General features: G+C 47.1%; 1 protein-coding gene across 10 annotated transcripts in view; it reads left to right on the forward strand.

Moving 5' to 3' along the window:
- The window catches only part of SORCS3 (sortilin related VPS10 domain containing receptor 3), a 522792-nt gene that overhangs the window by 491960 nt on the left and 13806 nt on the right, over positions 1–17026 (forward strand). For 9 of the 10 annotated variants that reach the window (XM_039481980.1, XM_039481984.1, XM_039481985.1 and 6 more), the window contains 4 exons: positions 4217–4350; positions 9487–9610; positions 13232–13344; positions 16204–16335. In XM_039481980.1, coding sequence (XP_039337914.1) covers positions 4217–4350; positions 9487–9610; positions 13232–13344; positions 16204–16335 — 503 coding nt within the window. The remainder of the gene's footprint in view (positions 1–4216; positions 4351–9486; positions 9611–13231; positions 13345–16203; positions 16336–17026) is intronic. The other variant, XM_039481983.1, reaches the window with a different exon arrangement.

Genomic DNA, 17026 nt, shown 5'->3' on the forward strand with positions numbered 1-17026 from the left:
GCCCTGCGCCCTCTCCGCACCCCCTCCGGCCTGCCAGCCAGCCCCCCCCCACCCCCACCCCCAGCCCCAGCCAGCCCCCCCCACCAGCCCTCAGCCAGCCCCCCCCCCCACCCACAGCCTGCCCCCTGCCCCCAGCCTCCAGCCAGCCCCATGTCCACTGGTGCCTGCAGTTCCCCACCTGCACACCCAACCTCAGTCAATGGAGGGGGAGAGGGAACACTGGGCTGGGGAACCACTGGGACCCACAGGTGACCAGACAGCAAGTGTGAAAAGGGGTGGGGGGAAGGGGGGTGGATATAGAGATCCATATTAAAAAGAAAACCCCAAATGTCCCTAAATAATCAGGACTGTCCCTAGCACACCTCACACCCCAGTCCTGGTGGGGAGTGGTGGGGACACACACCACACATTCAGTTCATTCCCAAAAAGATCTTTAAAAAAAAGACTTTTTAGTACATTTTATTTTCCCCCATATTTCCAGCTTTTGGTTCTCTTTGGTTCTTCTGGGAGCATCATCTAGGAATTTTTTTAAAAACGGACGTTGGTACTAACAAAAATAAAAAAAATATAAATACATAGGCACATAAAAGCAACTTTTTACAGAAAATACAGAGTAAGAAATGAAATTTTTTTTTTTTTTTTTTTTTTTTTTTTTTTTAGTCATCCTGCAGGGCCATAAAAATGTTTGGGTGGGGACTTCCTAAAGCCGGCCCTGCATTTAACATCCAGTTATTGGAGCATTAACTGCTCTTGGCTTCACCTTGGGCCATTAGCTAACAAAAGTAGTTGTTAGCCAGTAATAGCAACCCATTGCTCAGGGATTATTCAATTTTATTGTTGGATTTGCTGTTCGATATTGAGATTCTAGAGCCGGGGATTCTTTGAGCCTCTTTGTCTTCATCTCCCTTGTCCTCTTAGACCCCATCACTGTCCCTTTGGACCTGTAGCTTGAGCTAAAGATTGTGTATTAATTATATTGATTACTTAAGAATTCCCAGTTATCACTTTGAGGTATGACAGGTGCTTGTCTCAAGATCAGGCCCCGTATTATTAAAATTACTGTTCAGTTGGGAACCCCGATGTGCACAGTTGCAACCCTCACACTTTAGGAAACCGTCTGTACTTACAATAGTTTATTAATACCTTTAGCAAAGTCACAGACACTCTCACCCAGCAAGGTAGGTAGAAACAATGCGGAATGTACATCCAAACATCCATATACTCACGCCATTCCATGCAGAATAACCTGAAGTGTTAGGCATTATCTTCTCCATCACCATCACCTTCTTCCTCATCCCCAGTGGGCACCATGCTGGCACCTCCCAAGGGTTACATCTCTCCCTCCTTCTGCCCGCAGGCTGGGATAGAACTTTTTTATAACATGTTCCGCTGATGCCACTATGTCTAATGCATATTCAGTAGCGATTTCTCCCCTCTTCCTTGTTTGTATTTCCTCACCCTACTAATGTTGGGGTGCCCTTCTCCTATAGGTCAGTATATTAATGATCTCAACTTATTATCATATACGTCAGGGGGTCTCGGGGCTCCAGCTGCCTGTGGGGGAGTGCAGGCAGAAGGGGTGGAGTCAGGGGCTAGCCTCCCCAAAGGGGGGCTCCACCCACTGCCTATGCGCCTACTACTCACCTCCTCACCCCCCCACCTGCCTCCTGTGTCCCTCCTCACTCCTCCACCTGCCACTCGCCTCCTGCCTCCTCATCCCCTTACCTTCTGCTCGCCTCACCGCTCACCTCCTCACTCCACCCCCGCTTAGGGTATCTTGAGGCCTGGACTCCGTGTCTTCTGAGCATCTGAGAGACCAAGGGTAGGTCCATACTTACCGCGCGGGTTGACGCGGTGAGTTCGACTTCTCGGAGTTCGAACTATCGCGTCTAATCAAGACACGATAGTTCGAACTCCCCACGCGCTCCGGTCGACTATTCGCGTAGCTGAAGTCGCGTACCTTAGTTTGACCCCGCCCCCCGTAGTGTAGACAAGACCTAAGGCAACTCCTTCACTCCTAGAAAGATAGTGCACGTGTCTGGTGTCTGGCTGCCTTGTTTTCCCCATCAAAAGGAGACAACTGCAGCACCCAAGGCCTCAACCAAGCCTGGGTTCCCGTTGTGTTAGGGCTGTACATACACATAGTAGGAGTCAGTCCCTGCCCTACAAAGAGTTTACAAGTCAAGTAGATGAAGGGTTAACTTTCCCATCGTAGAGAGGAGAAACTGAGGCAACGAGATTTAGTGATTTTCCCAGGGTCACACAGAGAGTTTGTGGCAGAACTGGGAATCAGACCTAGCTCTACTTAGCCCCAGGCCAAGCATTATCCACAAACCCGCCTTTCCTCTCTAACAGGAGAGGTCCATCTGACTACCAGATCTGAACGGCACCGATAAGGCATAATCAGCAACATGCTAGCACGCCTAGTGCATCTCAATTACCAATTTAAATTCAGTCCCACCCAAAAAAATAAAGCAAGAGGAGGGGGGAAAGCAGATGGAGAAAAAGCTTAAGTTCCAACCGAAAACGTTAGCGTTTTCTCCATCTGTTTTTTTTTTCTCTTGTTCTTTTCCTTTCTGTGGCGAGGAACTGAATTCTCAATTGTCATGCACTGGAAGTGAGCACTAGAGTTATTTCTGGCCATTTGCTGCTGCAACAAGATTTCCTGCTGCATCGTCATCTTTTCAACCATTCCAGAAGCAAGGGAGATTATCTGTTTAATCTCTCGGTTCGCTCTTCTTCTCAGAACTCTTTCTATAGAAAGATAAAGATGGCCCATAATTACCAAAAGTAGAGAAGAAAATACTACCAATGACAGCTGACCCCAAAAAGTTCCCAGGTGTAGCTCTAGATCAAAAAGGAGCAAGAAGTTTAGATGCTTGCCTAGACTTATTCAAACTTCTTTGTTCTGGAAATCTCATGAGACCAAGCGCTCTCAGAAGACTCTTATTAGTACCTGGCTTTGATCAGGTCATGAATACCTCAAACATAAATGTTCTTAGATTGCTTTGGTACTTCTGCTTCATGACACAGTTAATACCAAGTTCGGAGGCTTGTCAAATATTATGAATATTAATCACTCACTAGTTACATTTTCAAATTAGCATCTTTGTGCTTTCTGCCCCTTTGCACTTGGGAAAAGCTCCCCATAGATCTCTGCAAAGCTACCTCATTCTCTTCCTTCAAATCCCTCCTTAAAACTGTCCTTTGCTGTGATGCCCACAAAAAACTCTGACCACTGCCTATCGCGATGACCAGTACTGTATCATAGTTTCCTTGTCCTCCTCTGCCTGTCAGTCTGTAGCCACCTGTTACCTCTTGTCTTGTATTAGATTGTAAACGCTTTGGGGCAGGACCATCTTTCTGTTCTGTTTGTACAGCACCTAGCACAATGTGGTGGTGGACCATAACTGTGGATATTGGTCACTACTGGAATATTATTATTAATAATATTGAAAATGTTTGGGGGTTTGGGTTCAAATCACGAAGCAAGAGGACTGTTTTCAGTTTAAAGAGCGGCTGGAGGGTCCTTTCTGATGTGTCTTGGTGCTCAGATAGAATGATGATGAACAACCATATAAAACCCTTGCTGGACTGATTTTGTCCATCCCTGCTATGTAGGTTGGTTTACTCAAGGGGGGAAATTTGTCCATCCAACATGGCAGGGAGGGCTGGTAATCGGTTATGGGCCCTTTCACCTAGAGGACCCAGCTTAGCTGGTGAGATTGAAATCCATAGCTATCTGAGAGCTGTTTGGTGATCTGTGCAATGAGTTGGTGGGTTTCAGTTTGGTTCCTAGCAGACAGATGTCTGCGTTATAAAAAGCATCATTCTAGCTGGCTCCAACAGGCCAAGGTTTGAATGGGCAGAGAATCTAAATCATCCTGTAAAACCCTAACAGCTTGTGCATCCCAGCTCCAAGTCTGAGACACAGTGGTTGGGCCACAGAGGGGAAGCTTGCACACCTGCCTCCTATGATGCAACCCTATAAAAGCTGAACAAAGAATTGGAGTCTCCAGGGTTGTTAATCTGGTATCATCGTCTATCATTAAGTAAACTTCTAAGGGTTTGAGTCTCTCCTCCATTGCATCAAATTTATGCTGGTGGAACTCGGTTGACTTCAAAAAGGGGAGAGAGTTTTGCTTTGCGTCATTGTAGAACGTTGTGTAAGGAGGACTTACTGAGATGCCTGTAATAATGAGATCACCTCCCGCAGGTCCAGTGGAGCATGTCCATCTGAACGTACCCTTCGTTGCCATTAGGAATAAGGAAGTCAACCTTACCGCAGTGGTGTGGCCAAGTCAATCGGGCACCCTTACCTACTTCTGGTGGTTTGGTAACAGCACCAAGGTACGGTCCCTTTTTATCATATTGTACTTACCTCAGTGGCTTGGCAGGGCAGAATATTGTTTGAGCAGCAATGAAAACACGCTGCTCTTGCTGAGTTTTTTTCCCTGGATCTAAAAAGGTTTGTTCGTTATCTGAACTTTGCCTGTTGTGATTTATTTTCCCCCTTGTGGTGGTGTTGCAGGAGTCATTACATTTTTGCCGCTGCTTATTATTGTGCTTGGCAGACCATTGTTATTACCTGAGTTTGCTTGCAACTTAACAAAATTATATACCACTATATACTGGATAATGCTGGGTTTCAACACAGCATTTAACAGCTGCGAGTGTTCAAGTAACCATTGGTGTTGCCATTATATACCAGTATACAGTGTATAATGCTCGATTCCAACACAGTACTTTAGAGCTGCTGGTGTTGAAATAACTATCGCTGTCTAGAAATTCAAGCAAGGTTCCCAATGAATTGCTCCTGCCTGACCATGCCTATTGTTCAGGGCCATGAGCACCTATTAAAGATAAAAGTGAAGCCTCTCTTAAGCAAAGGGATTGGCAAAACTCCGTTGCCTGCTACAAAGGATCTCTTTATGAAAAGTTGAAATGAATTCCACTGGTGGTTTTGGAGATGTTTCTAAAGGAATAAATCAGGAGACTGCCTACTGGAGATGCTCTTTAATGCAGGTTCCATTGTTTGAGAGACCTGTGGGCTACAGTTTCAGACACTGCCCTCCAGTTATGCAGATGTAAATTGCAAAGAGAAGTAATGTCGTTGCATTTTTGTGAGAGTGTTTTTGGTCACTTCAATGTCTACATCCCTAATTCACAGCAGGGTGGGGGAGAGATAGCTCAATGGTTTGAGCCTTGGCCTGCAAAACCCAGTATTGTGAGTTCAGTCCTTGAGGGAGCCACTTATGGACCCGGGGCAGAAATCTGTGTGGGGATTAGTCTTGCCTTGAGCAGGGGGTTGGACTAGATGACCTCCTGAGGTCCCTTCCAACTGTGATAGTCTATGAACTAAGCCTGTGTTTTCACAGCAAAAAAGGTGTGGTTTTTACTTTGAGATAGCTGTACTCTCTTGACTAACTACATCAAGGCAAGCACTCAAGTTAGCTATCTTGATGTAAAAATATATCTATTTTTGCTGGGAAGACATAGCTTGAGACATCAAAGCAGTATAAATTGCAGGTGGAAAATTGTCCCTGCGGTCATTTGTGCCTACAAAACTGGAGGTCATGTTAAGAATGGGGTATGAAAGTTTGAGCCTTTAAAAATAAGATAAGGATGGGAAAGTGGAGTTAAGTGGCTGCAAATCTCTTCTCAGCTCTAACAGTTCTGCAGTTTGTTTGCAGAGTCTCAGATCTGTAAGTGACTGGTTTCCAGTGGAATCCTGGGCCATTCAGTGTAACCTCAAACCCATGGACCGTATAGGCCGATATAGATGCCATGGTGAGGGATGCTTTAGACGTGCATGGAGTAAAAATAGTTAATGCTAGTAATACAGCAAGGTGATTAGTCATCTTTCTAGTCTCATCAGGTTCTGTTAACGAAAGTGGAGTTGGCTTTCTGGAGAAGGTGTCATTTTGTGTCACTTTCACCTATGTCAACCCAGGGATCCAGAATTGCCCGTAGACTTTAATCCATTGCCATGGACCTCTTGTTGCCTAGTCCTCACCCTGGAAGCAGGATATGTTACAAATACACCCGTGCCCCAGAGTTGTGTCCTGTGGCTTCACAGCACTCGGCTTAGAGATGGCAAAGGGAATACAAAGATGCAGCATGGGCACCCACTCTCTCTCCCAAACTCTGGCGTGTGATAGTAAATTAGCAGGGCACTCTGAGTGCAGAGGGGTGACTCGGATAATTGCAGCCTTCACACAGCCCCTGTGTGTTTGTTTAGATCTTGCGCGACGACAGCTACAGAGGTAATAAGAGGGTGCTACTGGGGGGAATGCAAACAACTGATCATAGTTGCACAGTGGATTTTTTGTGTTGAGGGATGATGTATTTTCTGACTCTTCCTATGGAAATGGTGAATGTTTTACAAGGATGAATCATTTTTTTTTCCTCTGTGTCCTTGTACCAGCGTGGCTCAGCCATTAGGTAGGGGCTAGAGCTAGCCAATTCTGATGACAGAATGAGGCACACCTGGCAGAGATCAGGGCGATGGCCCTACAAAGAGTCCCAGGAGGATGTGATGGAGAGGGGAAGCTCAGGAGATTGCAGAGGATGTGCAAGACTCCTCCAGGGCCGGAGTCAGCAGGGGGGAAGCCACCAGGCCTATGGAGAAGGACAGACTCCTGGCAGGAGGTTCTGGGGGCAGCTGCCTCTATTACCATCCATTTCTTCCTGGGATCACAGCTTGGGGCCCCTCTCTTCAGAAGGGGGAATCTGCCCCCTCTATAGCAGTATCCCCACCTCTTTAGCAACCTTTGCAGGGGAAGGGGCTCTCAGGCGAGGGGTGCAGAAGGGAGAGGAGCATGGAGTTTAGCACCAACCTCATCTAGCTCTATGGATACTCAAGCTTGAGCAGCCTTCTCTGGATCCTACCAAGAGGGAAGCAGCACAAGCCATTTTCCATTGCTGAGCCCATATGGCTCCCAGATATGGAAATTGCCACATGCTCCAGCCCTTTGGCTCTGCTGCAGCACCACAGCCGTGCTGGCTCCGAGCTCCTGCTGCACTCTCTGGGTAAAACACCTGCTGCCTGCAGCCTCTGTCTCATGCTAACATAACACCAACACACCCCATTCATCAGCAGGCAGGTTTGAACCTGGGGCCTCGTGAACTTAGTGCAGGAGCGTCTACTGTGTGAGCTAACAGCCAGCTGGCTGCTAAGCTGACTCATTTTCTCTCTCTCTCTCTGTGTCTTGGTGCCACTAGATGGGGCAGAACACCACACCCAGAAGGTGTGTGGGTTTCACTAACTCATGTCACGGGGCACGTGGGATCCTGCTCCAATCCTCGTTTAATGTGCACGGTTGTGGGTCAGGGATCCGACGCTTGTTCGAGACAAAAAGGCTGCTTTTCTTAGGAACAAATCGGCTCAGAGTATGGCTGCGGGCTGCACCTGGGATACACACCGGCTGTCTTAGAGAGGGGGGTCGTTTATACCAGCTGCTCCCTGTGGGGGCTGGGGGTGAAAGTCAAGGAAGGACAGGCAGAGCTACCTGGGGATTCCGCTGGGAGGTCAGCAGAGTTCCAGACACACCCCTGTGCTCTCAAAGGCAGCTGAGAACTCAAACATCCCTTCCCTGCTCAAGCCACTTGCCATTTCAAGCCTCCTTCCACCAGAGAAGAGGGGAAGGTGTAGCCATTTCTGCCTCCGCAGCCACCCTCCACTAGATCTAAGAGTGAATCTAGGCCACTAGGTATCACAGCACCTAACGCCTCGTATGCAGCTTTGCAATCCCATCAGTGCACAGCAAACTTTGCCCTGCACTCAACCCCATTCTTTAAAGAGCCCCACTTCCATATTAAGCGCGCACACACACGCACACACACACACACACACAGCCATTGTAGTGAATTGCTGGTCTGCTGCGTTTACAATATGATCAAAGGCCAGTTTGCTTGGCTCAACGCAGGTTCGGTTTAATAAATGTGTCCGGCTGTCTGATACAATTGTGCAAATGAACCTTAAATGACTTGATTTAATTTAGAGTTCGTTCCCAAGCCTTGACGCTTGAATTAAATTGAAGGAATTGGCTGAATGTTAAAACTCCATGATGCAGGTGAAACCAGCCTTAATAATACAACATCCAGCACAGGCACACGCAAGAAAAAGGCAGTTTTGAAGACAACGTTGGCTGCTGTTATTTTGGGATGGAATCATGGCTGGTAACCTGTAGGACAATTGCTAATGTTCCCTGTAGTTTAGAAGCACCTTGTTCTAAGCACTATAGGGCTAGTGTGACCAGACTCATTCGGTCTCAGAGTCAGTGTCATTATTCCCATTTTACAGAATGGGGAAACTGAGGCACAGAGGCAAAGCAGCCTGCCCAAGGTCACCAACTAGCAGAGATGGGAGTAGAATGCAGGTCTCCTGTGCCCCACTACTGCACTCCAGCCACTGCACCACCCTGGTTCCCTCGCAGGGATGCTGTGATGATCCACGTATTAATGTCAAGTCCTCAGAGACGACAGCGACGAGGGCCACAGCGCTACTGAGATAGATAGGCAGCGTTAAACATCTAGCTTGAGTTAGGCATGATTGCCATAGCTTGGGTCTGGACACTTCAGGGGAGGTATGGCATCCAAATTGTGTGTGTGGGGGGGGGTCCAACCTGGCTCCAAACTCTCATTCAAGGCAATCTCAGTATATAGCTTGGCTAACCTAGAGCTGTGGGGCGGAAGGGAGGAATACGGCATTCTGCAAATACTGTGGAGCTGCTCATTGTGCTCTACTTGGGTATAACTAGAGGAAGGGGCTGCAGTTCAGCAAAAGGAACCTTTTAGGCTGAATTTCAGGAAGCATTTGCAGTATCTATTGGGTTTCTGGGAACCGAGCGGGCGGAAGCCCACCCAATGCTAAAGGATCCCCTCCCCCAGCCTAAGGGGAGGATCTACAGGACCTCAGAACCCCACTAATTTCGGGGGACAACTAATAAAAGAACAGGGACAGGAGTGCGGTCAGAGGGTCATAAGAAGGGAGCCTGACGGGGACACTGAGCAGAGAACCCCGGACAGCGCCCACTGCTCCTCAAAGGCGTCAAGGGAGCCAGTGGACGCCGCCCAGAGGAACTCTGCCCGGATACGTGAACGGACTAAGGACCAGAAACAAGCCCCACAGTCACAGGAGTCTCCATTGGCCAACCTCCTCTCCCTGGTTGCGTAGATGGCCATTTTAGCCAGGGCGAGGAGGAGGTTGACCAGGAGGTCCCGCGACTTTGTGGGGCCACGGTAGTCAGAGACGTACCTGGCTGCGGGAGAGTCTCCATAGGGGAAGTTTGGGAAGGGCCGTGACTTGAGTCCTGTATAAATGCAGAAAGCCCTGAGGAGCAGTGCTGTATTAGCTGGTGGTGGGACGGATAAAATGGCCCCACAGGCCAGTTCCATGTGTCATTTCTGTGAGTCCAAGAAGATACTGTAACCCCAGTCCTAGAACGGGGTTCTGTCATCATTGCTTGTGTTTGGCTTTTGCAGCCCCTCATCACCCTGGAAAGCAGCGTCTCCTACACCTTCGCCACCGAGGGGACGAACACCATCACGGTGCAGGTCTCCGCTGGGAGTGCCCTCCTCCAGGACACCAAGGACATCGCCGTGCATGGTATGCTCCACCGACTGCAAGCAAAGCTCAAGCAGGGGGCAAGCAGAACACAAGGGTCTTCCAGAGTCCAGCAGAAGAAAGCAGGCAGTGGCTTCCCTATTGAATCTCAGTATGGGACAAGCCTGATTACCCCAGGGACAGGGTCCTGGATTATCAGGGCTTGACGTGTTTGGAGGATCCTCTGACTCCAGGGCCTGTTGGCCAGCTGCCCCAATTGCAGAGGAGACCAGAGAGCAGGTTTGATTGAGGGAGGATCCCAAGAGGGAGAGATTTGGCTAAAGCACCTTAACAAAATCCATCTAGCAAAGCTCTTTAGTTAAATCACAATTTTCTCTGGGTCTGGGACTCCGCCCTGGACTCTGTTATTTCCCAGGTTACTGGGAACTTCAAAAAACCAAGGCACTGAGGTCCAGATCCTCTAACTCCCATTGTAATCAAGGCGGAATTTGACATCAATGGGAGTTCGGCACCTTAATCCCTGTGAGGATCTGCGCCTAGGACTTCACAGTAAGCTACATAACTGTGAGCTTTCTAGCTCATAGCTGCACTGCATGGGCATCCACACAGCACTTACCGAACCTCCGCAGTTCCTGCCTGCACTGGGCACAATACAAATCCTGGACTGGATTCACAGCGGGGCCATTCCAGAGTCCTGGTCAGGAATATGGAGGGGATACCCCCAAGACATCAGACTTCTCTCCCTGGGCCACCCTCTGGTTTCATTATCCAGTTCTCCCCAGCTAATGTCGGGAACGTGGCCCTGCTTGGATACAAGGTTTTGAAATATGTGCGCGTCAGATGATGGAAGTTGCATTGAATGTTTGTCTCGTTCCAGTGATTACGTGTTAAATAAATGCTCATGTGGCTACTAGAAAGCTAGCTGTTGAGATTTAACAACCAGATAAATATGTATTTATCTACTGTGGAGCTGTGGAAATGCAGTGGATTTTAATAATCTGCTAACATGATTTAATAGCACACAGTTACTATTAGCCCATGTAAGTAAATCTGTATTTAATCAGCCTTGTTTCAAGTGTGGTCAGAGGCACTGTAAATTTCAGGGAAATCATTGTCTTGGGAACTGGGCAATAAGTTTCTTCAGGAGACGAATCCAACAGAGCTTGAATATGTGCTGAGTAGCTGTAACCCACTGGGGAGGATATGTTAGAGGTGCCCCTCTGTGCCCAATACACAAAGGATCTGAGTCTTTGTAGCAAAGTGGAGCTCTTAAAGTCAAGCTATACTAGCTCATGCATTTAGTGCTGGAGATCTCCAGTTTGATCCCTGGTATGTGAGCCAAGGAGGAAGATGTCATGTATGCACCTGCTGTCTGGTTTTGGATGGACGGTTGGAAATTCTACACTATGTGCACTGGTGAAGGGTGAAGCACAGAAGACTTGGTTGGAGGCTGGGTTGAGTTCACCATACAAAAGTCGGTTTCACTTTGGGCAGCTCTACTCTTAAAAAGCTGCACCACTGTAGCACTTTAGTGAAGATGCTGCTATGTCAGTAGGAGATGCCCTCCTGTCGGCAGAGCGCTGTCTACACCAGAGCTTAGGTCGGTATAACTGCATCTCTTGAGGGTGTGGATTTTTCACGCCCATGAGCAACGTAGTCATACCGAGGTTTGTAGTTCAGGCCTGATCTTAGTTTGCCTTTTAGTTTTTCTATCATGTGTACTTTATTTAATAATGCTGTGGCGCCTAAAAAGAAAGGACAGCCCTTGCCATTAAAAGCATGACAAGACCTGTGGTTTTTATGGCACCATCTGTGGCATTCCTCATTGATGCTATTGTCAAGTTAATTTTACCTGCATATTATAATACCTAGCTCTTCTGTAGGCTTTGCTTCTGTACATCTCAAAGCATTTTACAGAGAAGGTCAATAGAATTGTCCCCATTTTACCAACGGGGAAACTGAGGCACAGAACCAAGACGTGACCTGCCCAAGGTCACCCAGCAGTCCAGTGGCAGAGCAAGGAATACAATACAGGTCTTCCAAGTCCCAGTCCATGTCCGAGCCTCGAGACCACCCTGGGAAATTATTACTGATATGCTTTATTTGTATTGTGGCAGTTCCTAGAGTCGCTGACCAGAGCTCAGGTGTCCATGGTGCTCTCACAGTACACACATGAATCACAAAATGCACCAGAAGTCCCTGCTCCAGAAAGAGTTTATGTTTAATGTTGTCTGCTCCACCTCAGTTCTGTATGCTAATTATTGAAACCTCCAGACATCATAATGGCTCAAATCCATCCCACCCTCCATAAGAACTCGGATCTGAAATGCCCAGAGTCAACAAGCCAACCTGGAAACCAAAACCTCAAAAGAAAACAAAATAGCCCACTCAAAATTCACACTGAGGAATGCCTTGCAGCATGGCTAGTGGATCGTCCAAAGCTGGCCCTCAGGGGCACAAGCACTAGGTGTGGTGGAAATCTGACTCCCCAACATACTGGAAGTGCTTGGGTTGTGTCCTCCAGCACTGGCTGGTCCTCTAGAGGATAACAACCTATTGCTACTACCACCTAATGGAGTTTTCCCATTAGCTCAAGTGGTAGACATCTAGGCTGTGACGGTGAAGGCCCCAAGTCCAAACATGTACAGGGAGTCAGTACATTGTGCAACTGAGGGAGCTCTGCTGTTGGCTGTGGAAAGCCGAATTCAAGGCCTCAAAGGCTGAGACATCCCAGTGCATCTTGTTAGACTTTGTGGTGCTGCATTAGAATTACAGAGCCACATGACAGCAGAGTGAGGGAGACATTAGGGGGTGGGCCAGGAAGGAGCAATACCCATTAGATGAGACTTGAAAAGAGAGGATGAATCAGAGAGATACGGGGAGGCAGGTCCAGAGGCAGGTGCTTGTGCCAACAGTGGGGGTGGGGGGTGTTAGAGTGCAGGCTAGAGGACCTGCCTGGGCTTGGGTACTTTAAAAAAAAAAACTGTCACTGAAACCAGCCTGGGACGCCCCCACCCTAGCTATCAATTAATTAGGAAGTAATTTTGGAGCGTCTTGTGACTGGCCTTCCCTGGATTTGTGTGTCATTAGCACTATTGGTGCCTGATTTACGGGGGTATTAACCATTCCTGGCAACATTCCAGGAGAACAAACAGCTAATGGCTGCTTCTGGAAAAAAGCATTCCTGACCGTCCGTGTTTGCTCTGTGGAGCACAGTGCAAGCGAACAACCCCATTTTGAGGCGCTGGCTCCAAATTTCATCCTGACCCCGCTTTACTTACCGGGCAGCCGCTTTGCAAGCAGCAGGCCAGAAGGTTAGATGTTCAAACCGCAAACCCAAAGCACGATGAAGGGAGCATGTACTCCCCTCTCGTATCGCTTTCTTTTCTCCTTTCTTTCCTTCTCCCTTTCCTCTGTGAAGTGCAATGGGATGCTACTGGACTGAAAGGCCCTTTATAAGTGCAGTGTGTTGTTTTGTCTGGGTATCTCTGTCCAGCAGTGCGTTGGTCTCTCTCTTTGGCTTTAAGATCCTCTGACAAAAGGAACTGGGCTCCTAATCCAAAGCCATTGATGACAATGGGAGTCTTTTACTGACTTCCACGGACATAGGATCAGGCCCTATGTACTGCCCAAGTATTATTACTATTCTATCTATATCCACAGAGTATTTCCAGTCTCAGCTCTTGTCGTTTTCTCCTAATCTGGATTACCACAATCCTGACATCCCCGAGTGGAGACAAGACATTAGCAAAGTGATCAAGCGAGCTCTAGTGCAGGTGAGTGGCCGGTTCCCATTCTCCTTCCCCAACAATGGCAAGGCAATTAAAATGCAGAGAGTTTCATAGCGGAATAGCAACAACAACAAAAAAAAGAAAAGAAAAGGATGGGAGAGAACAGCCATAATGAAGCCATCGTTCTGGAGTTGTCACCAGCAGCCTGTTAATGTGCTGAGCAATTGTAAAACAAAATGCATTAGGGGATTTGTACGCAACATAATTACTACTATTAACGTTTCTCTAGCATTTTTCAACCTTAAGTATCCCAAAGCACTTTACAAACCCAATATATTTGTAAAGTGACTAATAGAATAAGAGATTCCTTATTTCCTGTCTGTTGTATTAATTTAGGTGGGATATATGGGCCCAAAGAATCAAAGATGTTATCATAACCCAGACGCTGCCCAACATGAAACGGTTTTAAACAGGGTTCGGGGATTGGCATACAGAGTCCTCAAGCTGCTTGGCAAACACACCATTAAAAAGCCCTTTCACCTTTTATTGAAGATACAGAAAAGAAGGAAAAATAGTTCAAAGCATTTGAAACGTGAAGTATTAAATAAGGCTGTTATTTTAACAATGTCTCTGGCTCTTTCCCTTTAGTTGGAGAGAGTCTTTAGGAGGGAAAAAAACCCATGTCTGACAGTCTCTTGGTATTAAAGAGGGTAGTAGCTGTCCTTTGGAGGGAAAAAGAAGATGGTTGAGATGGGCTGAAGCTGCTGTTGTTAAAGTCCGATCCCGTTTCCTAGAAGATAAAACAAGACAAACACTCACAAAAGTGGGAGAGCAAAGAGCACCAAAGATAGAATATGCAGCTTCTGTCTCTGGTGTGGATTCTTTCTGGTCACAAGCTTACAGCAGTGTTGCAAAATATGCACTCTTGGTGGGCTAAACGAGACTCTTATTAGCGAGAAGAAAGAAGGAGAGAGATAGGAAAGGGAAGAAATAAGGTAGGCAAGGAAAAGGACACACGGGGAGGTAGGGCACATTTTAGGTGGTGTTTAGGATTCAGCTGGAGCGGGTGGAGGTGATCATCTGGGCCCCTCTCTGGCCTGGTCTGGTTAGGACGTCTCTCAGGATGGTGAAGGCCCACGGTCCCAGGGGACAGTGGGGGTGGCAGCCATGATGGCAAAGCTTGCTCCAGTAGCCAATTTTTGAGGACACCAAAGGGAAGTGGTGGGTGGAATAGTCCCATCTCCTCATTATTTTTTTTCCATTTATTAGGCCTAATTTCCGACATACCAATGTTGGTTCACTGATTCCTGACTGAACACTTTTCTTGTTTGCCAAGCACGATCTTAGCACAGTCCTTGGGTTACATAAGTAGGCCTTTTAGTTTGGACGAATTCAGTCTGTCTTGCCTTTGCACCTGTTCCCCATAACGTTTGTTGTTATAGGTTCTTGTGACACTTTATGAACTTACACTCACTTTTACAGCTGAGCTCATAATTAGGGTAAATTGGTAGGCCCGGCTATCACGCAAGTCCCACACAGTTGTATAGTCTTGCTATGTGCTGTTGTGTTCCACTCCATAGGAAGCTGCATATCAGTGCTAGGTCAAAAGATCTAATCTAATCTAATCTATCTATCTGTATTGGAATGAGAGAGATGTCTTTTCATCTGATACTTAGCCTCCTGTGGAGTGGAGCGCATATCAACACTACACAACTGTTTGAGACAGGAAGTGAAAAATATCTCATCCTATTAAGACAGCAGGAGGGAGAGGGACTTTATTGAGACAGAGTGTAACTAACCCTCATTTGGATTTTACCAGGACATTCTGAGTGAAAACTCATGAATTCTTGCAAAAAAACAATAAAAGTGGCATGGAATAATTAATGCTATCAGGCAGCCAGGAAGTCTGTTTTTATGTCTCATTAGATGATGGATCAAAGCACAAATTTCTGATTGTAATGGGCTCGAAGCAAGAGAAACGTCATGTACTTTTGCTTCACATTTATTTTCTGCTGTTCTTGGGAACAGAAAGTGACTTTTTTTACATTTTAACATTCCTATTTGCTATTTCTCACAGGCAGCAAAACTACATGGAAAATTCACAGTTGGTGGAATTTCAGCAATTTAATTTTCACACTGTGAGAAAACATGGTTCATTTGACGAAACGGGAATATTTTACCCCTTTACCAAATTCAGAGTCACTTTGCAAAAAAAGACCAGCTGATTTTGTTTCTAGTATTGCAAGCACCGGAAGGTGCAAAGTTAAATAGACGTAATCTAAGAATACTTGTCTCTGTGTCCTGTTGGGACCAAATATTCAGCTACAACCTCTGAGCTATGCTCATGCAACTACAAAAGTGAGGGAGCACCCAGCTGACACAACTAGACAGCCACCTGTGCATGAAAATTAGGCAGCTGGGTGACCAGAAACCTGATCTGTAGGTGCGTAATGGGTTCATACCCTCCTTTTCATGTACCTTCAGTTGTGTGCGCAGCAGTGGGTGTGCTGAAACAGGGCTGCTTGGATCTGGGGTTTTGAGTCAGCCTTTTATAAAGATAGGAGATGTGCAAAAATCTGGATATACTGTTGGTCTGTATTTAAACCTCGCAGAAGTTGGGTTCTTTGGATCCCTGGGTACAGTCAGGCTAATCCTTAGCTCTAAAGGTTAAGGAGGAGGAGTGGTTCTATACAAGAGCTTCTGTAATGGGCCCTACTGAGTGGAAACAGCAGCTCACTAGAGCTACGTTGCCTATAAGAGAACCTGAGCCCCCCCAGACAGTGGGTAGAAGCTCGCTGTTCACCACTTAATTAGCTCTTCTGAAGGAACAGGATGAAAGAACGGAGAGCAGGACCAAAAGGCACCGAGTGACCTTCTAATGCCACTGCTCGCTCTTCTTCCTAGGTGACTGGCATCCCTGATGAGCAGATTTTGGTGGCAGTATTTCCTGGCCTGCCCACCTCCGCTGAGCTCTTCATACTACCCCACAAAAACACGACGGAGAGGAGGAAAGGCCATGAAGGCGATCTGGAGCAGGTAGCAGCAGGGGTCGCAGCACGGAATGCAGCTAAGCTCAGAGAACACCTTGCATGGACACACACTACACACAGAATCCTCCTGGGGCTTTTACGTTTCTCTAAAAGAAGTGCTGCTGTTCAGCTGCAGCTATTGGACTTGAAGCCTATCGCACGTTCAGACAGGCCCTCGCCCAGATGGGGAGTCCATGCAGCATTGGAAACCACTTCGAGCGAGTTTGGGGAACTGGGCACGTTTCAGGGCTGCAGACCCATACCTTTCTCATTAAGCAAGGCCATTTTAAAAAGAAAAATAGGCTTTCCCAATAGCTTATTGAGAGATACTAAGGAAGCTGAGCTGCGTAACCTTTTTCATGCCATAGCACCCCCAGTGGCGAGACCCAGTTACAGTAGTGCCTCCCGACCGGGTCTGTACCCTCTCCATTGTGGCCTGAGGACAATACCGTACACACCTGACAGTAATGGAAGGAGAGAGGGCAAAGCAATGAGATAACATACTGAGGCTCACTAAAAATAAATCAGGCTCTTCTGCTTGCATATCACTGGTACGAGACCTCTTTATTCTGCAATAGCAATCAGCGCATGCAAACTATATTTGGAAGTTACAATATCCATCCATTTAGATAAATAGGTAATTACGATGATGAATAGGGACTGCGATGTTCAGGCAAGAGGAGAGTTAGAAACAGCAG

The sequence above is a fragment of the Mauremys reevesii genome, linkage group 7, assembly GCF_016161935.1.
Source record: "Mauremys reevesii isolate NIE-2019 linkage group 7, ASM1616193v1, whole genome shotgun sequence".
Classification (NCBI taxonomy): Eukaryota; Metazoa; Chordata; order Testudines; family Geoemydidae; genus Mauremys; species Mauremys reevesii.